Source organism: Solea senegalensis, linkage group LG7 (assembly GCF_019176455.1).
Source record: "Solea senegalensis isolate Sse05_10M linkage group LG7, IFAPA_SoseM_1, whole genome shotgun sequence".
Lineage (NCBI taxonomy): Eukaryota > Metazoa > Chordata > Actinopteri > Pleuronectiformes > Soleidae > Solea > Solea senegalensis.
In genome coordinates this window covers 880,001-897,500 of record NC_058027.1, presented here as the reverse complement: position 1 = coordinate 897,500, position 17,500 = coordinate 880,001, and the positions used below count along the sequence as shown (strand labels likewise).

Sequence of the window (17,500 nt, the reverse complement as noted above, 5' to 3'; positions counted from 1 at the left end):
GGCGCGTGTGTGTGCACTACATGATGGAGCTAAATGAAAATATTTACAGGTTGACATCCTCAGTGCATTTAGGTCTTGACAGTGCACCAGGATGTGAAGGTTATCTAGAGAGAGCAGCTGTCTCTCTCTCTCTTTTCATCTTATATACAGACCCCGCCCCCCCCTGTAAGATGAAAAGGCGAGTGGGGATTTTAGATTGAACAATATTTGTAAAACACAAAGTTCAACAGAATTGAGTTGATGTTTGAAGTAAACATGGTTGACTCTGAGGGCGTGAAGCTGCGTGTTCAGCTACACAAAAACAAAAGAGAATACACAATAAGAGCAATAACAGTGTCACACTCCAGCTGTGAAGCTCCTGTGACATGTGAAGCAGAGGATCTCTCCTCCTCTTCCTCAGCAGACTGATAGTGACGGTATGTTTCCTGCTGTTGAACAGTCACAGGTTGTCTGGTGATGTTACTGGTGCTTCTCAAAGACGGAGCATGTCTAACACCACCTGTCGCTCTCACCATCTTCCCCTCTGACTTCTGACATTGTTTTAAGGATTTTTGAACATAAAAAATGCCTCGATATATAAATGTGTTTATAAAAAAAACCCTCATTTCTTTTTGTTGTAGTGGATGTGTTCGCTTTAATCTACTGCTCTCTGCATGTTTGACAGACAGACAGGCAGGCAGACAGGCAGTGCCGAGGAACGCTGACAGGCAGCTGTGTGGACACCTGTTTGACAGAGGACTGAAGACAGAGGGAAGAGGAGGAGGTGGGGAGGGGGGGTCAGGGCTGGGTCAACCGCTTGTAGGATATTTTGAAGGTGTGTGTGTGTGTGTGTGTGTGTGTGTGTGTCTGTGTGTGCTGCAGTGTGCCTGTGTGTGTGTGTGTGTGCCTGTGTGTGTGTGTGTGTGTGTGTGTGTGTGTGTGTGTGTGTGTGTGCGTGTGTGTGTGTCTGTGTGTGTGTGTCTGTGTGTGTGTGTGTGTCTGTGTCTGTGTGTGTGTGTGTGTGTGTGTGTGCGTCGTATGCGTGTGTGTCTGTGGAGTGTGTGTGTGTGTGTGTGTGTGTGTGTGTGTGTGTATGTGTGTGTGTGTGTGTGTGTGTGTGTGTGTGTCATTGTAACCCTCATCAGAGGTGCAGTGGCTTGATGTGACACTTCCTCCACAGATCGTGCTGGGCTGAGATTCATCTCCCCTCAGGGACTTTTGCAAACATGAACCCTGAGAGTAGAAGACAAAATGATTGACATCAGATTTTGACAGTTCACTCTGTGAGCTGCTCTAACAAACAACGTCTTCTCTCAGCTTTAAATCCAAAGAGACACAACTGTTCTGATCATAATGTTGTAGTAATGTTCCTGCACAAAGAAACAACAAAAATGTAGAAAAGAATTCGCCTCTTTATCTTTGTTTTTCATTTGTAGAACAGAACGTGTTCCACTCTGACCTCTGACCTCAGAGACGACCTCCTCACATGATCAGACGGGATGATGCTGAACAGTTGCTGTTTATCTTTGTTTAGGTTGTTGAAATCTATCACAGACATGAGAGGCTGCAGATCATGATGCTGAGGCCTGACCTCATGTGTCACAGGACACAGATGATAAAAATATTAATAATATAATAATATATTATAATAATAATAAAAAATAATAATAATATATTGTAATAATAATTAAAAAATAATAAGATTATTATAATAATAATAATAATAATAATAATAATGTCATTCCTTACATTCTGGCCACATCGTGATCATAGAGTCTGCTCTGTGATGACAATCAGGAAGTAACAATATACTGAACAGCCACCAGGGGGAGACAAAGAGAGCTCAGTGTGAATGGAAATCTGTATGATTTGATTTTCAAGTCGATGGTTTTGCAAATTCTGAGTGTGCACCGGTGTGATTGACAGGCGGTGTTGTCATGCACCGGTGTGATTGACAGGTGGTGTCGTGCACCGGTGTGATTGACAGGTGGTGTCGTGCACCGGTGTGATTGACAGGTGGTGTCGTGCATGAGGGTGATTGACAGGTGGTGTTGTGCATTCATATGTTCACTGGCCGTGTTTCTGATCACTGCCACGGAGCTTCTGTAGAAACAGGATTACAGTAAATCTACTGAAGCCACTTTGCTGTGACCTGGTGTGAAGATGATTTTCCTCTGGATCTACTACAGTCAGAAAAGAATCAGGCATTTATAGTGTTAATAATCTGGTGTGTGTGGAACTGGCTGGACCGGCCTGATGAGAACAAAGGATTTCATATTTACATATACGTGTGTACATAGAACAAAGGTTTGAGTTCACAATGTTTCTATACACACTCTTCTTCTTCTCTTTCATGACGTTTATAACACAGAGCAGAAATGAACGCACCTCAAATCACCTCGTTACTGGGAGACTTTTGACTTTGTGATTGATCAACAGATCAGCAGCAGATTATTCTCTCTCTCTGTTTTGTCAGCGTGGTTTTGCACATTTATTTCATTCAAACTGGATTTGATACAAGAAGCCTAATAATCCAAATAATCCTAATGATCCTAATAATCCTAATTATCCTCCAGTTGAAAAATTGCAGGAATTTTGCACAGTTGGATCTTAAGAAGGTTCTAAATCGTGCTTCAAAATGCAAAAACAAGAAAAACCTGTCAGGTATCCACACTGCTGTCATGACCTCCTGATGGCAAAGGCAGAAAAGCTTTCTCTCTTTGAACGCGGTGGGATTATTGAGCTGCATCAGCGAGGCCTCTCTCTGCTGAGGTTGGTCATTTGAAACTTCTTCAAAGATCCTGAGAGTTACGGAACATAAAAGTCAAGTCAAGTCACCGGCCCTGAGCCGGAGGATCCAAGTGGCTGTCCGTCAAGACACGGGACGATCCTCGGCCCAGATGAAGCTGTGACTTGTGCCAACTGCAGTCCCATAATCATGAGACCACCAAAAAACGTCCTCAAAGGCCTCGTCTCCTTCAACGACACAAGTTTGCACGAGAGACCAAACATGGGACATTGAAAGGCGACGCCCCCTCCACTGTGCCGTGTAGAAGACATCTCAGGTGGGATCTCCTTGTCATGCCAGTAACGTTGGATTTTTCATCAGAGAATAAAACTTTCTTCCACCTTTCAATAATAATCAAGATCATATTGGTTGTAACTGGGATTAAATGCTTGTTATTTAATGAGCTGTGATGTCACTGGTGTAAGAGCGTGAGCGTCTTACCCCTCGTCCTCTAATGATGACATCATCTCTTAATCCATGACTGAGATGAGGTCATGGATTAATGACCTCAGCATTTTTCAACAGCCTCATAAAATCTAACTAACACATCCCATAATGACTCACTCTCTCTCTCAAAGCTGCTGCTGCTGCTGCTGCTGCTGTGAGTCTGGACTTGTTTTAAAGCCTTCAAACACTTCCATCCTGACCATTTCCCTTAAAGCATCACCTTGAAACGGTGCCAGACACAAAGCGGTAACAGCATGTCGAGCCCGTGTGTTTGGATGACTTTTAAAGAGTCCCAGAGAAGAAAGGGGGATAAATAATAACAGCACTAAAAGGAGAAGCATAATAAAGGCGCAGTTTTCTTGGGGAAGTGGGAGCTTTCATCTTTCTCTAACAATAATCTCCTCAATGAGGCTGCAGGTCTGTGTTCAGTCAGGACTCTGTGAGTGGACGACATGAAAGGCTGAGGTTGGACTTTACTGACCGAGCTCGAGCTGGAATATGGTATCTGCTATTTACTGCTCTGCTTTCTTGTCTCCTCCTCCTCCTCCTCCTCCTCCTCCTCTTACATGATAAAGGTAATGTGTATCTGTGTGCTGTGCAGGAGCAGAAAACTAAAGTAAAATGGCTGTTGATGAGTTTCAGGCCGTCAGGGTTTTTTCTGCTCTGATGTCACAAACCCGCCCGTCTGCAGCTGAAGGTCTCACTCACTCTCTCACTCACTCACTCTCTCACTCACTCACTCAGTGCGATGAGTCTTTTAAAGGAAATCCATATTTTACCTCATGTGCTGAGCACCTGATAAACAAACAGATTAGATTAGATTAGATTAGATGTTGTGGATTAGAAAATAGGTTCACCTCTCACTCACTATGTCACTCACTCATTCATGCTTTCATGCACAGTGAGTATAATTGAGATGCTGCTCAGAATGAACTTGTTTTAGTTGGGAAATCACCTCCTTGTTTTCCTGGGATTATTTTTTCCGTCTCTCTCTGAATCCACTCACACATTAGTTTTGCGTCCCTCCCACTTCCCTTTATCTCCTCTTGCTCCCTCGCTCGCTCGCTCCCTCCCTCCCTCGTGTCCTTTTCCTCTGTGCCTCAGCACTTGCAGGCTTAACAGAGGGACGTACCACAAGAGCCACTCCCTTCTGACAGCCACCCCCTCTCACTGTGTGGAAATGGTACAATCCTACTTTGCATAAGTTTCCTCTGAGTGTGTGTGTGTGTGTGTGTGTGTGTGTGTGTGTGTGTGTGTGTGGAGGCCAGCACTGAGAGAAACATTAGTGTCTTGTGAAGCGTGTGGATGTGTGTGTGTGTGTGCGTGTGCGTGTGTGTGTGTGTGCGTGCGCAGAGAGGAAGCGTTGTCACTTCACTGCTGAAGCTAGAATGTATTGTGCGTATCCCGTCCCTGGGATGGGCAGCAACTCTTTAATGTATTATTACAACGGGAAATCGGTGAGTTTCACTCTCTGTCAATGTGTGTGTGTGTGTGTGTACCAGCTCTCCTCTTACTGCTCTTCCATGACATCAGTTAAAGGTGTAGTTCAAGTGTTATAAACCTGTTCATCTCCAGTCAAAGTTGTGCTGTTTTACTGAACTTTTGCTCACATGTAAAACGACTGTGTTTGTGCTGTGTGCTGCTTCAGTGTGGATCTGGGAATGATTAAGGAACGAGCTTTGACTCTCCTGTTTGCAGACTGAGCTCCGAGCACCACTGTGGCTGTTATTCCATCTGCTTTTAATCACTTTGGCATTTTCACGCCACAGGGAGCTCAATGGGATTTCTGAACTTCTCTGTAATGATGTCTTTGATTTTTCTTTTCAGCACCAGTACATTTTATTCTATGTGTATACATCATTTCCTGTCAGTGTGTGCGTGTGTGTGTGCGTGTGCGCGTGTGTGTGTTCATGGTTCTGAAGGCAGAGTTTTGTGTGTCCAAAGTTAACGTGGAGAACACTTTGTCAGTAACTCAGTGTAACACTGGTGAGTTGAGCTCTGTGGTGATAATATAATAATAATAATGATAATAATAATGATAATAATAATATACTGATAATGATAATAATAGTGATAGTGATAATAATTATAATAATAACAATAATAATGACAATGATAATAATAATAACGATAATAATACAAATGATGATAATAATAATAATAATAATGATGCTAACATAATAATGATGATAATAATAATAATGATGATAATAATAATACTGATAATGATAATAATAATGATAGTGATAATAATTATAATAATAACAATAATAATGACAATGATAACAATAATAATAATAATAATAATAATGATAATAATTGTATCATGAGTGAATGACACAGACACACAGACTTGCACCTGTCATCGCCTGTGCTGTGTGTGTGTGTGTGTGTGTGTGTGTTTTAATGACGATCATCTGACTCCCGTTTCTTTCTAATAGCCATTACAACATTTCCTCTCTGTTTCCACTGCACTGACGACGACTTTGATCTCTCATATTAAGTATTAACAGACTTGTGTTACAGTTGGTGATGGTGGTAAAACTGAGAGCATGTGGAAAACAAAGATCAAAAGCTCTTGTTAAATGACTGAGAACTGTGTGGCTCACTGTACGATCCACATTCATTTGTTATAATGCAGTTTCATCACAAACTCTTTGTGAAACGATTGATTGTCAGATGTTTCATAAACTTTCATGTGAAACTCGACATGAGATTGATTTCAGTGCAACAGGTTTCATCGGACTGATCATCGTCTGCAGACTCAGCAGCACACGCTAATCCTTCATCCTCTAATGTGCTCATGTGTGTGTGTGTGTGTGTGTGTGTGTTCATACGATGACTATAGCGTATAAAGTGTATACACACACACACGTATACGACCAGTAAACAACTGGAAGATATTCTGTTCTATTTTCAGAGCAGGCCAAATATCTTTCATTAAACTAAAGTAATGCTACAGTATCCATATGTATACTGTGCTCATGTCACATTATAGAAACCTGTTTCCATCTGTGCTTAAAGGTTTACTTGAGAGAACAAAGTCTTGTCCTCTTGTTACTTGAATGATTAATATTAGTATTTATTTATTTAGGATTTATTCAATATTATTATGAGATTGAAACACACTGCGGCGGCAGAGATTCAACAGATGCTCTTACACTGTGTTGAGCAGGATGTTCTCAACACTCTGTTTTATCTGAAAATCATAGCTCCTCATAACTTAACAACTTTAAACATTGTTAAACATTCACCTCGTTGTGTTTGGTCTTAGTTATAAAAAGCTCTGAGTTCAAAGCTGAAGGGAAAAACAATATTGTCATTAAAGGAACTCTCACATTTGTCATTTATTTCCTCTCTCTCTCTGTCTCCCTCTCTGTCTCTCTCTGTCTCTCTCTCTGTCTCCCTCTCTGTCTCTCTCTGTCTCTCTCTCTGTCTCTCTGGGATGGATTATTCATGTCTTGACTGTTAGCGCATTAGCATTATCTGCTGCCATATGTTACCTATTGAGCATCAGACAAAAGGTTTTGACTCCTGCGAGGTTAACCTGAGGCTCCGCCCCTCACACATCCACACATTAACTGTGCGCTGATGTAATGAGCGAGTGATTCCACTGTGATGTCATCAGTGTCTCACAGTCATGTGTGCAGGTGGAATCTGGATCTGATTAGAGTTCCACTGTCTTGTTTGTGGGAGGCAGAGTTTGTTGAAACCCTGTCTCCCTCTCTGTGTCTCTCCCTCTCTGGGTCTCCCTCTCTGTGTCTCTCCCTCTCTGTCTCCCTCTCTGTGTCTCTCCCTCTCTGGTGTCTCCCTCTCTGTGTCTCTCCCTCTCTCTCCTCTGTCTCTCCCTCTCTGTGTCTCTCCCTCTCTGTCTCCCTCTCTGTGTCTCTCCCTCTCTGTCTCTCCCTCTCTGTGTGTCTCCCCTCTCTGTGTCTCTCCCTCTCTGTCTCTCCCCTCTCTGTGTCTCCCCCTCTCTGTGTCTCTCCTCTGGGTCTCCCCTCTGTGTCTCTCCTCTGTCTCTCCCCTCTGTGTCTCTCCCCTCTCTGTGTCTCTCCCTCTCTGTGTCTCCCTCTCTGTGTCTCTCTCTCTGTGTCTCTCCTCTCTCTGTGTCTCTCCTCTCTGTCTCTCCCTCTCTGTGTCTCTCCCTCTGTCTCTCTCCCTCTCTGTGTCTCTCCCTCTCTCTGTGTCTCTCCCCTCTCTGTCTCCTCTCCCTCTCTGTGTCTCTCCCTCTCTGTGTCTCCCTCTCTGTGTCTCTCTCTGTGTCTCTCCCTCTGTGTCTCTCTCTGTCTCTCTCCCTCTGTCTCCCTCTCTGTGTCTCTCTCTCCTCTCTGTGTCTCTCTCTCCTCTCTGTGTCTCTCCCTCTCCTCCCTCTCTGTGTCTCTCCTCTCTCTCTCTGTGTCTCCCTCTCCTCTCTGTGTCTCTCTCCCTCTCTGTGTCTCTCCCTCTCTGTGTCTCCCTCTCTGTGTCTCCCCTCTCTGTGTCTCCCCCTCTCTGCTGTGTTTGATCCACAGCCTCCTGCTCCACATGTAAAGGATTTATTTAGTCTCTGCATGAAGGCAACGATCGTTGCACTGAAACACATCCACTAATTTAATAATAAACAGCGTGGTGATTCATCCATTCCTTCATTCATCCATTCATCCATTCCTTCATTCATTCATCCTGACAGGTGTACGCACCGTCTCCAAACTCAGAAGACTTCAGCAGAGACTCGCCGTCGTTCTCTCCTAAACCGTCCGGCAGCATGTTTTCCAGCTCGTTCTTCGGTGAGTTCTGAGTTTTTTCAGCGTTTTTTAATTTCATTTCATTTTTAATGAAGTTTATTCAACACGATGCTGCTGCTGCGTCATGTGTTCACTCAGATGTTCACTCAGTGACTTACTGATGTGGTTGCTTTATTGTTATTATTAGATGGAACCCACGGTTCGTCTGACCCGTGGACCTCGTCCAGTGGGATCAGTCCGCCTGGTTATGGGATACTGGCAGGATCTTCATCTCACATGCCACAGTCAGGGAACTACGGCAGCCTGCACACACACGAGCGCCTGGTAAGCAGCAGCTCCGTGAAGGTGATCAACGGTTGTTCACCGACGGTTGTTCATCAACAATTGTTAAAGAGTGTCTGCAGCAGAGCGCCGTGTGCCTCTGAGCTCTGGTTATTACCCGTCAGTCTTTGACCAGGGTTAGGGTGACCATTCTGCAGACGCTGCCGTCTCCAGCTAAACAACCACTCTTTTTCAAATTCAAATCACAAAAGCTGCAGTTGAATTGTTGTATATTTGCTCTATTTGCTTCTTAATAATCTTTCTTTCTCTCTTTCTTTCTTTCTCTCTTTCTCTCTTTCTCTCTTGTCTTGTCAGAATTACCCGGCACACACAGTCTCTCCAGACGTCAGTGCCAGTCTCCCTCCCATGTCGAGCTTCCACCGCAGCAACAGCAGCACTTCACCGTTCGTCACCGCGGCGCACTCCCACTCTGTCACCGTGACTGATGGAGTCATGGGTACGTGATTCAGCACCTGCTCACAACCAGAACCAGTGACCCTGATACCGTTATTGCACAACACTCATCCCTGTGTGTTTTTCTTAGCTGCTGCGAGTCGGGGGAACGCCAGCGGAAGCTCACAGACCGGAGACGCACTGGGCAAAGCTTTAGCCTCGGTGAGATTAAAAGACTTTTCATTCATGGGAAGGTTCTGTTGTCATCTCTGTCATGAATGCATGACAACGTGACCTTTGACTCACATTAAACATTAACCTCTGAGCATCAGTGATGATGCTTATTTAAAAGACTTTCAACTCTGAATAGAATGAAACACATTAGACTTCTGAAAATCTCTGTCTCTCCTGTGTGTGTGTGTGTGTGTGTGTGCTCACATCCACTGATGAGGACGATGATGATGATGATGATGATGGGTGCATTTAATGATCTGTATTAATAATGGAATGTTTCTAAAGCTGTGTCACAGCCCTTTTTCCTTTGTAGGAGAAGAATGTTTTAATCTGGAGACGATGAGTGTTTCCTCCTGAAAGCTTAAAGTAACTCAGGAACATTTTTTATTTAAACCTTGAACAAAACTGTGGTTTTAAATGATAGAAAACAATCTGCTTCTAATATTTTATAATATAAACAACACTCTGTCATTGAAACTGCGTTTGAATTTGAAGGTTTTTAACACGCTACACATGATGTGCATGACTATACTATTATTGGATGGAACAACACATTTGAACACAGGCTGTAGTTCACAATAACAAATGAAGAGTTTTATTAACATGACAAAGCTGCAGTGAAACGGCCCCGGCTGGACGGGGGTGGGGCAGGTTGTGTGGAGCGGGGACACGGGGGAGTTCACAACTCCACGGGCCGCACATTGTTCTCCGCCCTTTTAAATTGGCCGTGTTTATTGGCCTCATGCCGCCTGTGGGAGTGTAACTGATGAGGAGGCGGAGCTTCATTTATTCCAATAAGTGCAGCGTCAGAGGCTTTCCTGTCGTTCCGTCTGACACAGAAAAACTGAGATTGTACAAAAGCATAAATAATCCTCCCTGCCTTTAGACGGGCCGAGTCCCTCCTCTTCCTCCTCCTCTTCCTCCTCCTCCTCCTCCTCCTCTCTCTCTCTCTCCTGATTGAAAAACTCATGCACTCAGTAATGAGTGCATGAGTTTGTCATCTTCACAGAAGTCAAATGGTTTCCTGCTTCATTTGAGTTGAACTCAGTTAATAAGTCAGGATTCAGCCGAAGGATCCTCAGGGATGTGTTTGTGCTTTAATCCAGCATTTGTTTTAATCCCAGTAATCTCCTCGCTCCCTGGTGATTGACATGTCAGCGTGACATGTGATGACTCTGCAGACTTCATGATTCCTCAGAGGAATAATGAAAACAAACCATGTTCCTGTACCTGAAGCACTTCACCTCTGACCTCTGACCTCTGACCTCTGAGTGCACACGAGACAGTGACACAGAGTATTTGTGACAATGCTTGAAATGATTATTAAAACTGAGCTGACGACACTGTTCCAAACACAAACATGAAGAATATTTGCTTTCTTTACATTAAATAAAGAAATATTAGAAATGTTATAAATGAAGAAAAACATAATGTGATGTGGTTTTCCACAGATTTACTCTCCTGACCACACCAGCAGCAGCTTTCCCTCTAACCCGTCCACACCTGCGGCTTCTCCTTCACCTCTGACGGCCACAGGGGGCGCCGCCTCCACTGCCCCCGTGGTGACCGCTGCCGGCTCCACGTCTGCAAGAGCAGGTAAACTTTAACACTCTCAAAGAGGAGGAAAGAGAAACACTGATTTTACCACCTTCAGAAGTTTGCTGAGATGTCTCCTCCTCCTTCTTCTTCTTCTCCTTCTTCTTCTTCTTCTTCTTCTTCTTCTTCTGAAAGTTCTTTGTTGTCGTTCATAAATTCTGACCGAGCTGACAAGTAAGACAAGTTGTGCCTTATAATTTATTTAGTTGGAAATAAAGATTTATTGACAGGCAATGAAACTAAAAGTGTGTCTTTTGGATGAAAGTGTTTGAAGTAGGTCTTCAGTTACAGTAGAGAACGTTCTTTCATATTTTCCTCTCTTGCAGAAAGTTTATTTAAATGTTTCTGATTTAAAATTGTCTCACGTGCTCGTTGCTTTGTAATAAGACAGAACTTTGTCAGTTTTCACTTTTCCCTCGTGTGTTTTCAGAATGGAAAGTGAATAATTAGGACAGTCAGGGAAAGACCACTGTGTTGTTTTAGTGTCAACTCTCTGAATTAAGAAGAAATAAAATGGGATCTCTCTCTCAGTGTCTTTCTGCATCTACTGTGATACTGAGTGTACAACAGTAACAGTAACTCTACAAAGCAAAGTCTCTCTAGTGTGTGCTTCAGTGAACTCAGTAGACCAGCTTCTAGACCAGCTTCTAGACCAGGTTGTGGACCAGCTTCTAGACCAGCTTCTAGACCAGGTTGTGGACCAGGTTGTGGACCAGTTTGTGGACCAGGTTGTGGACCAGGTTGTGGACCAGGTTGTGGAGCAGGTTTAGTTTACTCGTCCATGACAGACAACAAGTCCTCCGACTGAATTGTCACTATGAGAACGAGCCGCTGGTCAGTACGTTTGTTTTCAGTGTTAGAGTTAAAGAAAATGACAAAACACTAAGTTACAGACACGACAAAGTACAACACACACACACACACACACACACGTACCAGATTACTGTTATTTATACTGTTGATATTTAAAACATATTAATAATCTTATTCATAATTCCAGTTTGTTGCAGGACAAACAAGCTGTTGATTAAATGATATTATTGCATTGACCGTGTCTGAGGTTAGTTGGATTATAGAGAGATATATACAGTATATATATGTACTGTAGACGTATACGTCTACAGTACATATATATACTGTATACATATACAGTATATGTACGATAACACACAGGCGAGGGTTTCTAACGTTGACCTCTGTTGTGTCTCTTGTTAGGAACCAACCAGTGGCCCCGTGCTAGTGGACAAACTGCGTCCTCCCCAAATTATGAGAACTCCCTTCACTCATTGGTAAGCTGACTGTCCTCTGTCCCCCTCTGTCCTGTTCTGTCCTCTGTCCCCCTCATGTTCCTCATGCGTCACAGGGAGATTCTTGTGTAAATCGGAGGAATAACCAAAGTGAACAATAACCTGTCTGTCCCTCTTCATCAATGAAAAGAGAAAAATGTTGCATTGCAACACATTTGTTGTGTGAAATTGCTAAAACAACGTATTGGACATGTCTTCATAAAAGTGTGATCACGTCGTTCTCTTAAAGACAAAGCCCTGTGGACGTTTTCGTTTTGTCTCCATGGCAACCAAAGATAAACGATCGCACACGAGCGCCGAATAACCGGGAAACACACTGTTCACAGTTGAGTGTGAAGTGATGTGATGTAAAGACATTTAGACTCTCGGTGACTCTGCTGTGATCTGTGAAAGATGCTGAGTCACACTTCAAATCATTTGGGATGTAAAGTCATTCTGTTTCTAATGATGAGTTTAATAATGGTCACATGATGTGTGTGTGACAAAGTCCGACTCTTCTCTTTCTCACCATTCTCTTCTGTTGGTCTTTGCCAGAAGAACAGAGTTCAGCAGCAGTTACATGAGCATCTCCAGGATGCCATGTCTTTCTTAAAGGATGTCTGCGAGGTATTCTTCAGTCGTTTCATGTTCCATCCATTTTCACATCATATCGTGGTGTGATGTTGTTGTTTTAGCTGTTCCAGCTTCTGTGGCGTTAAATTCAACCATCTGCCTTTGATTCAGTTCAAATAAAACACGGCGACGTTAACAACTCAAGCTGAAACAGCTCAGTCGATCCTGCATTTTTATCCTGTGTTTCAGTTTGTTATGTTTTTCTTTTCAACTCCTCACCAATCAAACAACCACCGTTTTCACATTCACTGCTAATGTGCTAACATGCTAATATGAATCTCCTCCTCCTCCTCCTCTGCTCGTCCCAGTCTCGGATGGAGGATCGTCTGGACAGATTAGACGATGCGATCCTGGTCCTGAGGAACCATGCCGTGGGCTCCACCGCCGCTCTGCCCGGCGACATCCACAGTCTGCTGGGACAGAATGGACCAATCGCAGCCCTCGGAGCAAACTTCCCCGCCTCTGCATTGGTTCAGAGTCGGACTGCAGCGATGGTACGACAACTTCACCTCTCTTCATGTGTGTTTACTTGTGTTGTTTCTTTGTTTCTTTGCCCCTTTTTTGTTTTTCGTGTGTGTGCGTGAGTGTGTGTGAGTGTGTGTGTGTGTGTGTGTGTGTGCGTGAAGTCAATTATCTCATGAGATTATACCTTTATGTATGAAACACAGTGTTTTTCTTTGTGTACGAGGAATGAAACTGTGCAACTAACACATGATTTTATTTTCAGATTAAAGAAATAAGAGCAGAATATCGTCCAAAAGGCAGAGCTGATAGTTTAGCTTATTAAGGGCTGACGTATATATACATATATATATATATATATATATATATATATATATATATATATATATATATATATATATATATATATATATACATATATATATACATATATATATATATATATGTATATATATATATACATATGTATGTATATATATATATATATATATGTATATATACATATATATATATATTTATATATCTATATGAATAGAGTCTCTATAAATATGCTGTAGATGCACCTGCAGCTTGTGTTTCCCTGTGTTGTCTGTGATCTCAGATCTTCTTTTCCAAAGTGAATTTGTGTGTTTAAGGAGGTTGTGGTTGTGTGGTCGTCAGAGGAGCTCAGTGTGATGTTGAGATAGAACAAGAACACAGCACTTCCTGTGTGGAAAGACGTCCCCTCAGACGGAGCTCACAGCACCAGCAGACACACCCCCCCCCTCCCCTTTTTGACAAGCAGTGATGTGAATGGTTGGAAACGTGTGTCTGAAGCGGCGGCCTCAGCTGTATGCTAATCAGGCGCAGCCGTGAAAATGGCAGCGTTCTTTTCTTGCCAGAACCCCAGTTTCCCTCCAGACAAAGACTTGTTTGGACACCTGTTGAGAGCGGAGGGTGTGAGAGTGGTGGGGTTACCAGAGGTCAACATTCCCTCCTCCCTCAGAGGATTCCCCCGCCTTTCCCTGCAGCTCAGAGCTGGAGAACATGTGATGGACTCTGTGATGGAACATGGAGGGTAGAATAAAAGAAGACGTGAGGATTTGAGACGTGCTCACAGTCTCTGCAGTAAACAGTGAAACATCAGCTCTCACACACACACACACACACACACACACACACACACACACACAGAGTGTGTCATGAAAAATGTCTTTCATTTCTTTTCATCCTCTGATTATCTGCGTTTCCTCCGTGTTCCAGGCCGTTGAGACGTTTCCCTGGCGTCTTTTCTCGTTTCTCTCTGTATCATGTGACGTCTCCAGGGAGCGCGTGTGCTTCCTTTCTTCACATGTCCTTCCTGTCTGTGTTGCAGCAGCAGGGCGGAGCCCACGCTGACGACGCTGCCAGTCTGAACAACAGTCATGGAGGTTTACCAAGCACTGGCTCCACATCCAGCTCAGACCTCAACCACCAGGTGGAAACGTTCAGAGGTCTGAGCGGCCCTCACACACACACACACACACACACACACACACACACACACACACACACACACACACGACACGCACACACACACACACCGCACACACACACACACACACATGCACACATCACCCATGCACACACACACACACACACACACACACACACACACACACACCTACACGTACACACTCACACACACTCACAGGACACGGATGTGTGTATTTTCACCGTCCGCAGGTCTTGCGTCGGCGCTGGCCGGTCAGCTTCCTGCCAACCTGGAGCTGAAGGTGGAGAAACAGGACAAGGACGAGGTGCAGGACAGTCTGTCCACGGACGGCAGGTCTGACGACGAGAGCGATCAGAGAGACAAGAAGACGTCCAGGTCCGGCACGCGCTCCAGGTCAGAACCACAGCACACGGATCAGTCACATGATCGGGGTCCGTCGTACTTATTTAACTCTTGTGTCTTGTGTTTGATTTTCACCTTGTGCTACAGATCTGACGGCCGGTGGACTCCGTCTCTGTCTCACAGCATCACTGAAGACGATTCAGATCTGAATCCAGAGCAGAAGGCCGAGCGCGAGCGCGAGAGGAGGATGGCTAACAACGCTCGTGAGCGGCTGCGGGTGCGAGACATCAACGAGGCCTTCAAGGAGCTGGGTCGCATGTGTCAGCTGCACCTGAAGAGCGAGAAGCCTCAGACGAAGCTGCTCATCCTGCATCAGGCCGTGGCTGTCATCCTGAGCCTGGAGCAGCAGGTCAGAGGTCAGTGTGCAGCTGTGTGTGTGTGTGTGTGTGTGACTGATTAAAGCAACAGCTACAGTGCTTTTAATGTGAATCAGCTGTGGGACGTGTTTATATATAATAAATGTATATCCATACATATAGATATACAGGTTCATGCACTCACACAGTCACTCACATTAGTGACTCAGTGAACTCACCAGATTCACTGTGAACGTCTCTCGTTTCCGTCTCGTTTCACTTTCAGAGCGGAATCTGAACCCTAAAGCAGCGTGTCTGAAAAGAAGGGAGGAGGAGAAAGTGACGGGAGGCTCCGCTGACGCAGGAGGTCGTCCAGGTCTGACCGACACGCCCAACCCCATCAGTCATCTCTGAGCACACAGGTGACAGGTTCAGCCACACCCACAATCAATGACAACATTCACACTGACACTGATGAGCTGAAGAACATGTGATCAGTGTGTGTTTCTTCTCTCCAGGTCAAAGTCATCCACATCATTTCTGTCCTGCTTGGACAGACAGACAGCCAGACAGACAGACAGACAGGGTCCTAAGACTGAGGAAGAGCCGAGCGTCCGGCTCGTATTTGCAAATGTATCCCCACAAAGAAAAGTGTGAGAGGGAGGAGTCAGCGTCTCCTCGTCCGTGTGTGGAAACTGGAAAGTGCCTCGTGCCTAAAGTCAGTTGACGAATGCATTGTAACAGCAACTGATTTAGTTTCTTTTCATATTTATTGTGTTGTGCGGCTACGACGTGTTTGTCTAAAGGGAAAGTTAAAGTTTGTCACTATGAAAACTGACCACTCCCCTTCTGCTTCTGCTCAGTCTCTGCTGAGTCTGAGATGAAGGGAAAATATTTGGCACTGATGAGACTGAGATTAATTTATTGGCCAGATTAGAATGATATTTATACCCGACTGAAAATTAGACTTTAGGACTGAAAAGACTTAAGAAGCCCCATTTGTTTTTGTTGTTTTTTTTTTAAAAACAAAGAAGGATATATTATTTATACTTATACTGTAATCATTCTGCCACGTGTGTAACCAACTGGTTTAGATGAGTTTCTGTGGAATATTAGGTCGTCAGAGAAGGATCAATTATGTCGATTAACAAAGGCAAACTCTAGTTTTACTGAAAGCTCACAGTTTGTATTTTAGTGTCTTAACTAAAGGAAAGTGGGCGTGGCTTCCCCTTCACTTTTCCATATAGTGTTCAGAGTTCCTGGTGACACTTATTACACTTACTCTCCTCACGTCAGCACACGAGTGGCTTGTTTTTTATTTTTCTTCTTACTCTCATTTTTCTTTCACCAGCTTTTTTCAGAGCTTAAAGAATAAATAATAACAAGAATAATAAAGACTAAAATAAACGACGACCACATCTCTTCCTGGCCTGATGAAGAAACCACATTTTATTGTATTTTATTTTTCTGTCTGTTAATATCACAGGACATTAAACTCCAACGACAGTTAATATCTACGTCTGCTTATTTGTGTTATAGCAAGTCTTCTGTTCCAAGTCGTCATTTACTCATTACAATCCTTGTTGTGTTTTATATTTAGTTTTATTTCTCTCTCCGTGTGCATGCTTTATGTTTCTCCTTTTATTAGGTTTTTGGTCTTAAGACTTGCTTTATATTCCATTTACGATCGTTTATATAACATTATATAATGTACACCTTAAACAAAGCTGCCACCTTAAGAGTGTTCTGTTTAAAAAGGGACGAACATTAGAAGAAAGAACGTTTACATTAAAATCATCTTATTTATCATCTTTGTTTTTGTGAAACCAACGTGAACCTGATTATTTGTGTGTCATGTGACTGAATAATGGCCTCGTTCTTCATCTCAGTATTCATGTTGGCAGACTTTGATTGAGGGTATGATGTATGATGTCCTAGTTTCCTTTGCTGTATTCCCAGATCCTTGTATATATATATATATATATATATATATATATATATATATATATATATATATATATATATATATATAAAAAAAACAAAGTCAAAAGGAAAAAAAAATGGGCTTATTTTTCACTGTAGTTAGTCTTTTATACAATAATACTGTAAGAATATTTCTTGAATTTTAAATATTTCTCTTTCTAGATTTTTGAAAGCAAAAGTTTTGAGTAAAAAGTTTCTTACTTTATTTTACTATATTAGATGGTAAAATGTAAAATCTGTCCGTTTTACACCACATTTACAAAGAACATAGCTGAGTTGTTGCTCGTAGACTAGGACTCACAGATTCCTAAAAGTGCGACTTCCGTCGTTGATTGAGAGATGAAAGATTTGTTCTTGTGTGAAATGAAAAGGTGTTGTTGATGATGCACATCAAGACACAGAAACTGCAGCAAAGAGAATTTGAACATTATGTCTTTTTCAACAGAAAAAACCATGTATATAACATTTATGTTGCAATAAAT

At 43.1% G+C, this 17,500-nt stretch overlaps 1 protein-coding gene across 8 annotated transcripts in view; it reads left to right on the top strand.

Moving 5' to 3' along the window:
- Window positions 1-17,500, top strand: part of tcf12 (transcription factor 12) — a 46,455-nt gene that overhangs the window by 28,937 nt on the left and 18 nt on the right. Inside the window, exons 1-14 of one of the 8 annotated variants that reach the window (XM_044029864.1) lie at window positions 4,457-4,671; window positions 7,884-7,980; window positions 8,126-8,262; window positions 8,575-8,716; window positions 8,804-8,874; window positions 10,338-10,482; window positions 11,698-11,771; window positions 12,324-12,395; window positions 12,710-12,895; window positions 14,218-14,335; window positions 14,568-14,730; window positions 14,827-15,095; window positions 15,322-15,457; window positions 15,554-17,500. The exon at window positions 15,554-17,500 is cut by the window's right edge and continues 18 nt beyond it. In XM_044029864.1, coding sequence (XP_043885799.1) covers window positions 4,603-4,671; window positions 7,884-7,980; window positions 8,126-8,262; window positions 8,575-8,716; window positions 8,804-8,874; window positions 10,338-10,482; window positions 11,698-11,771; window positions 12,324-12,395; window positions 12,710-12,895; window positions 14,218-14,335; window positions 14,568-14,730; window positions 14,827-15,095; window positions 15,322-15,449 — 1,671 coding nt within the window. In that variant the 5' untranslated portion in view covers window positions 4,457-4,602 and the 3' untranslated portion in view covers window positions 15,450-15,457; window positions 15,554-17,500. The other 7 variants (XM_044029860.1, XM_044029861.1, XM_044029858.1 and 4 more) reach the window with 7 other exon arrangements.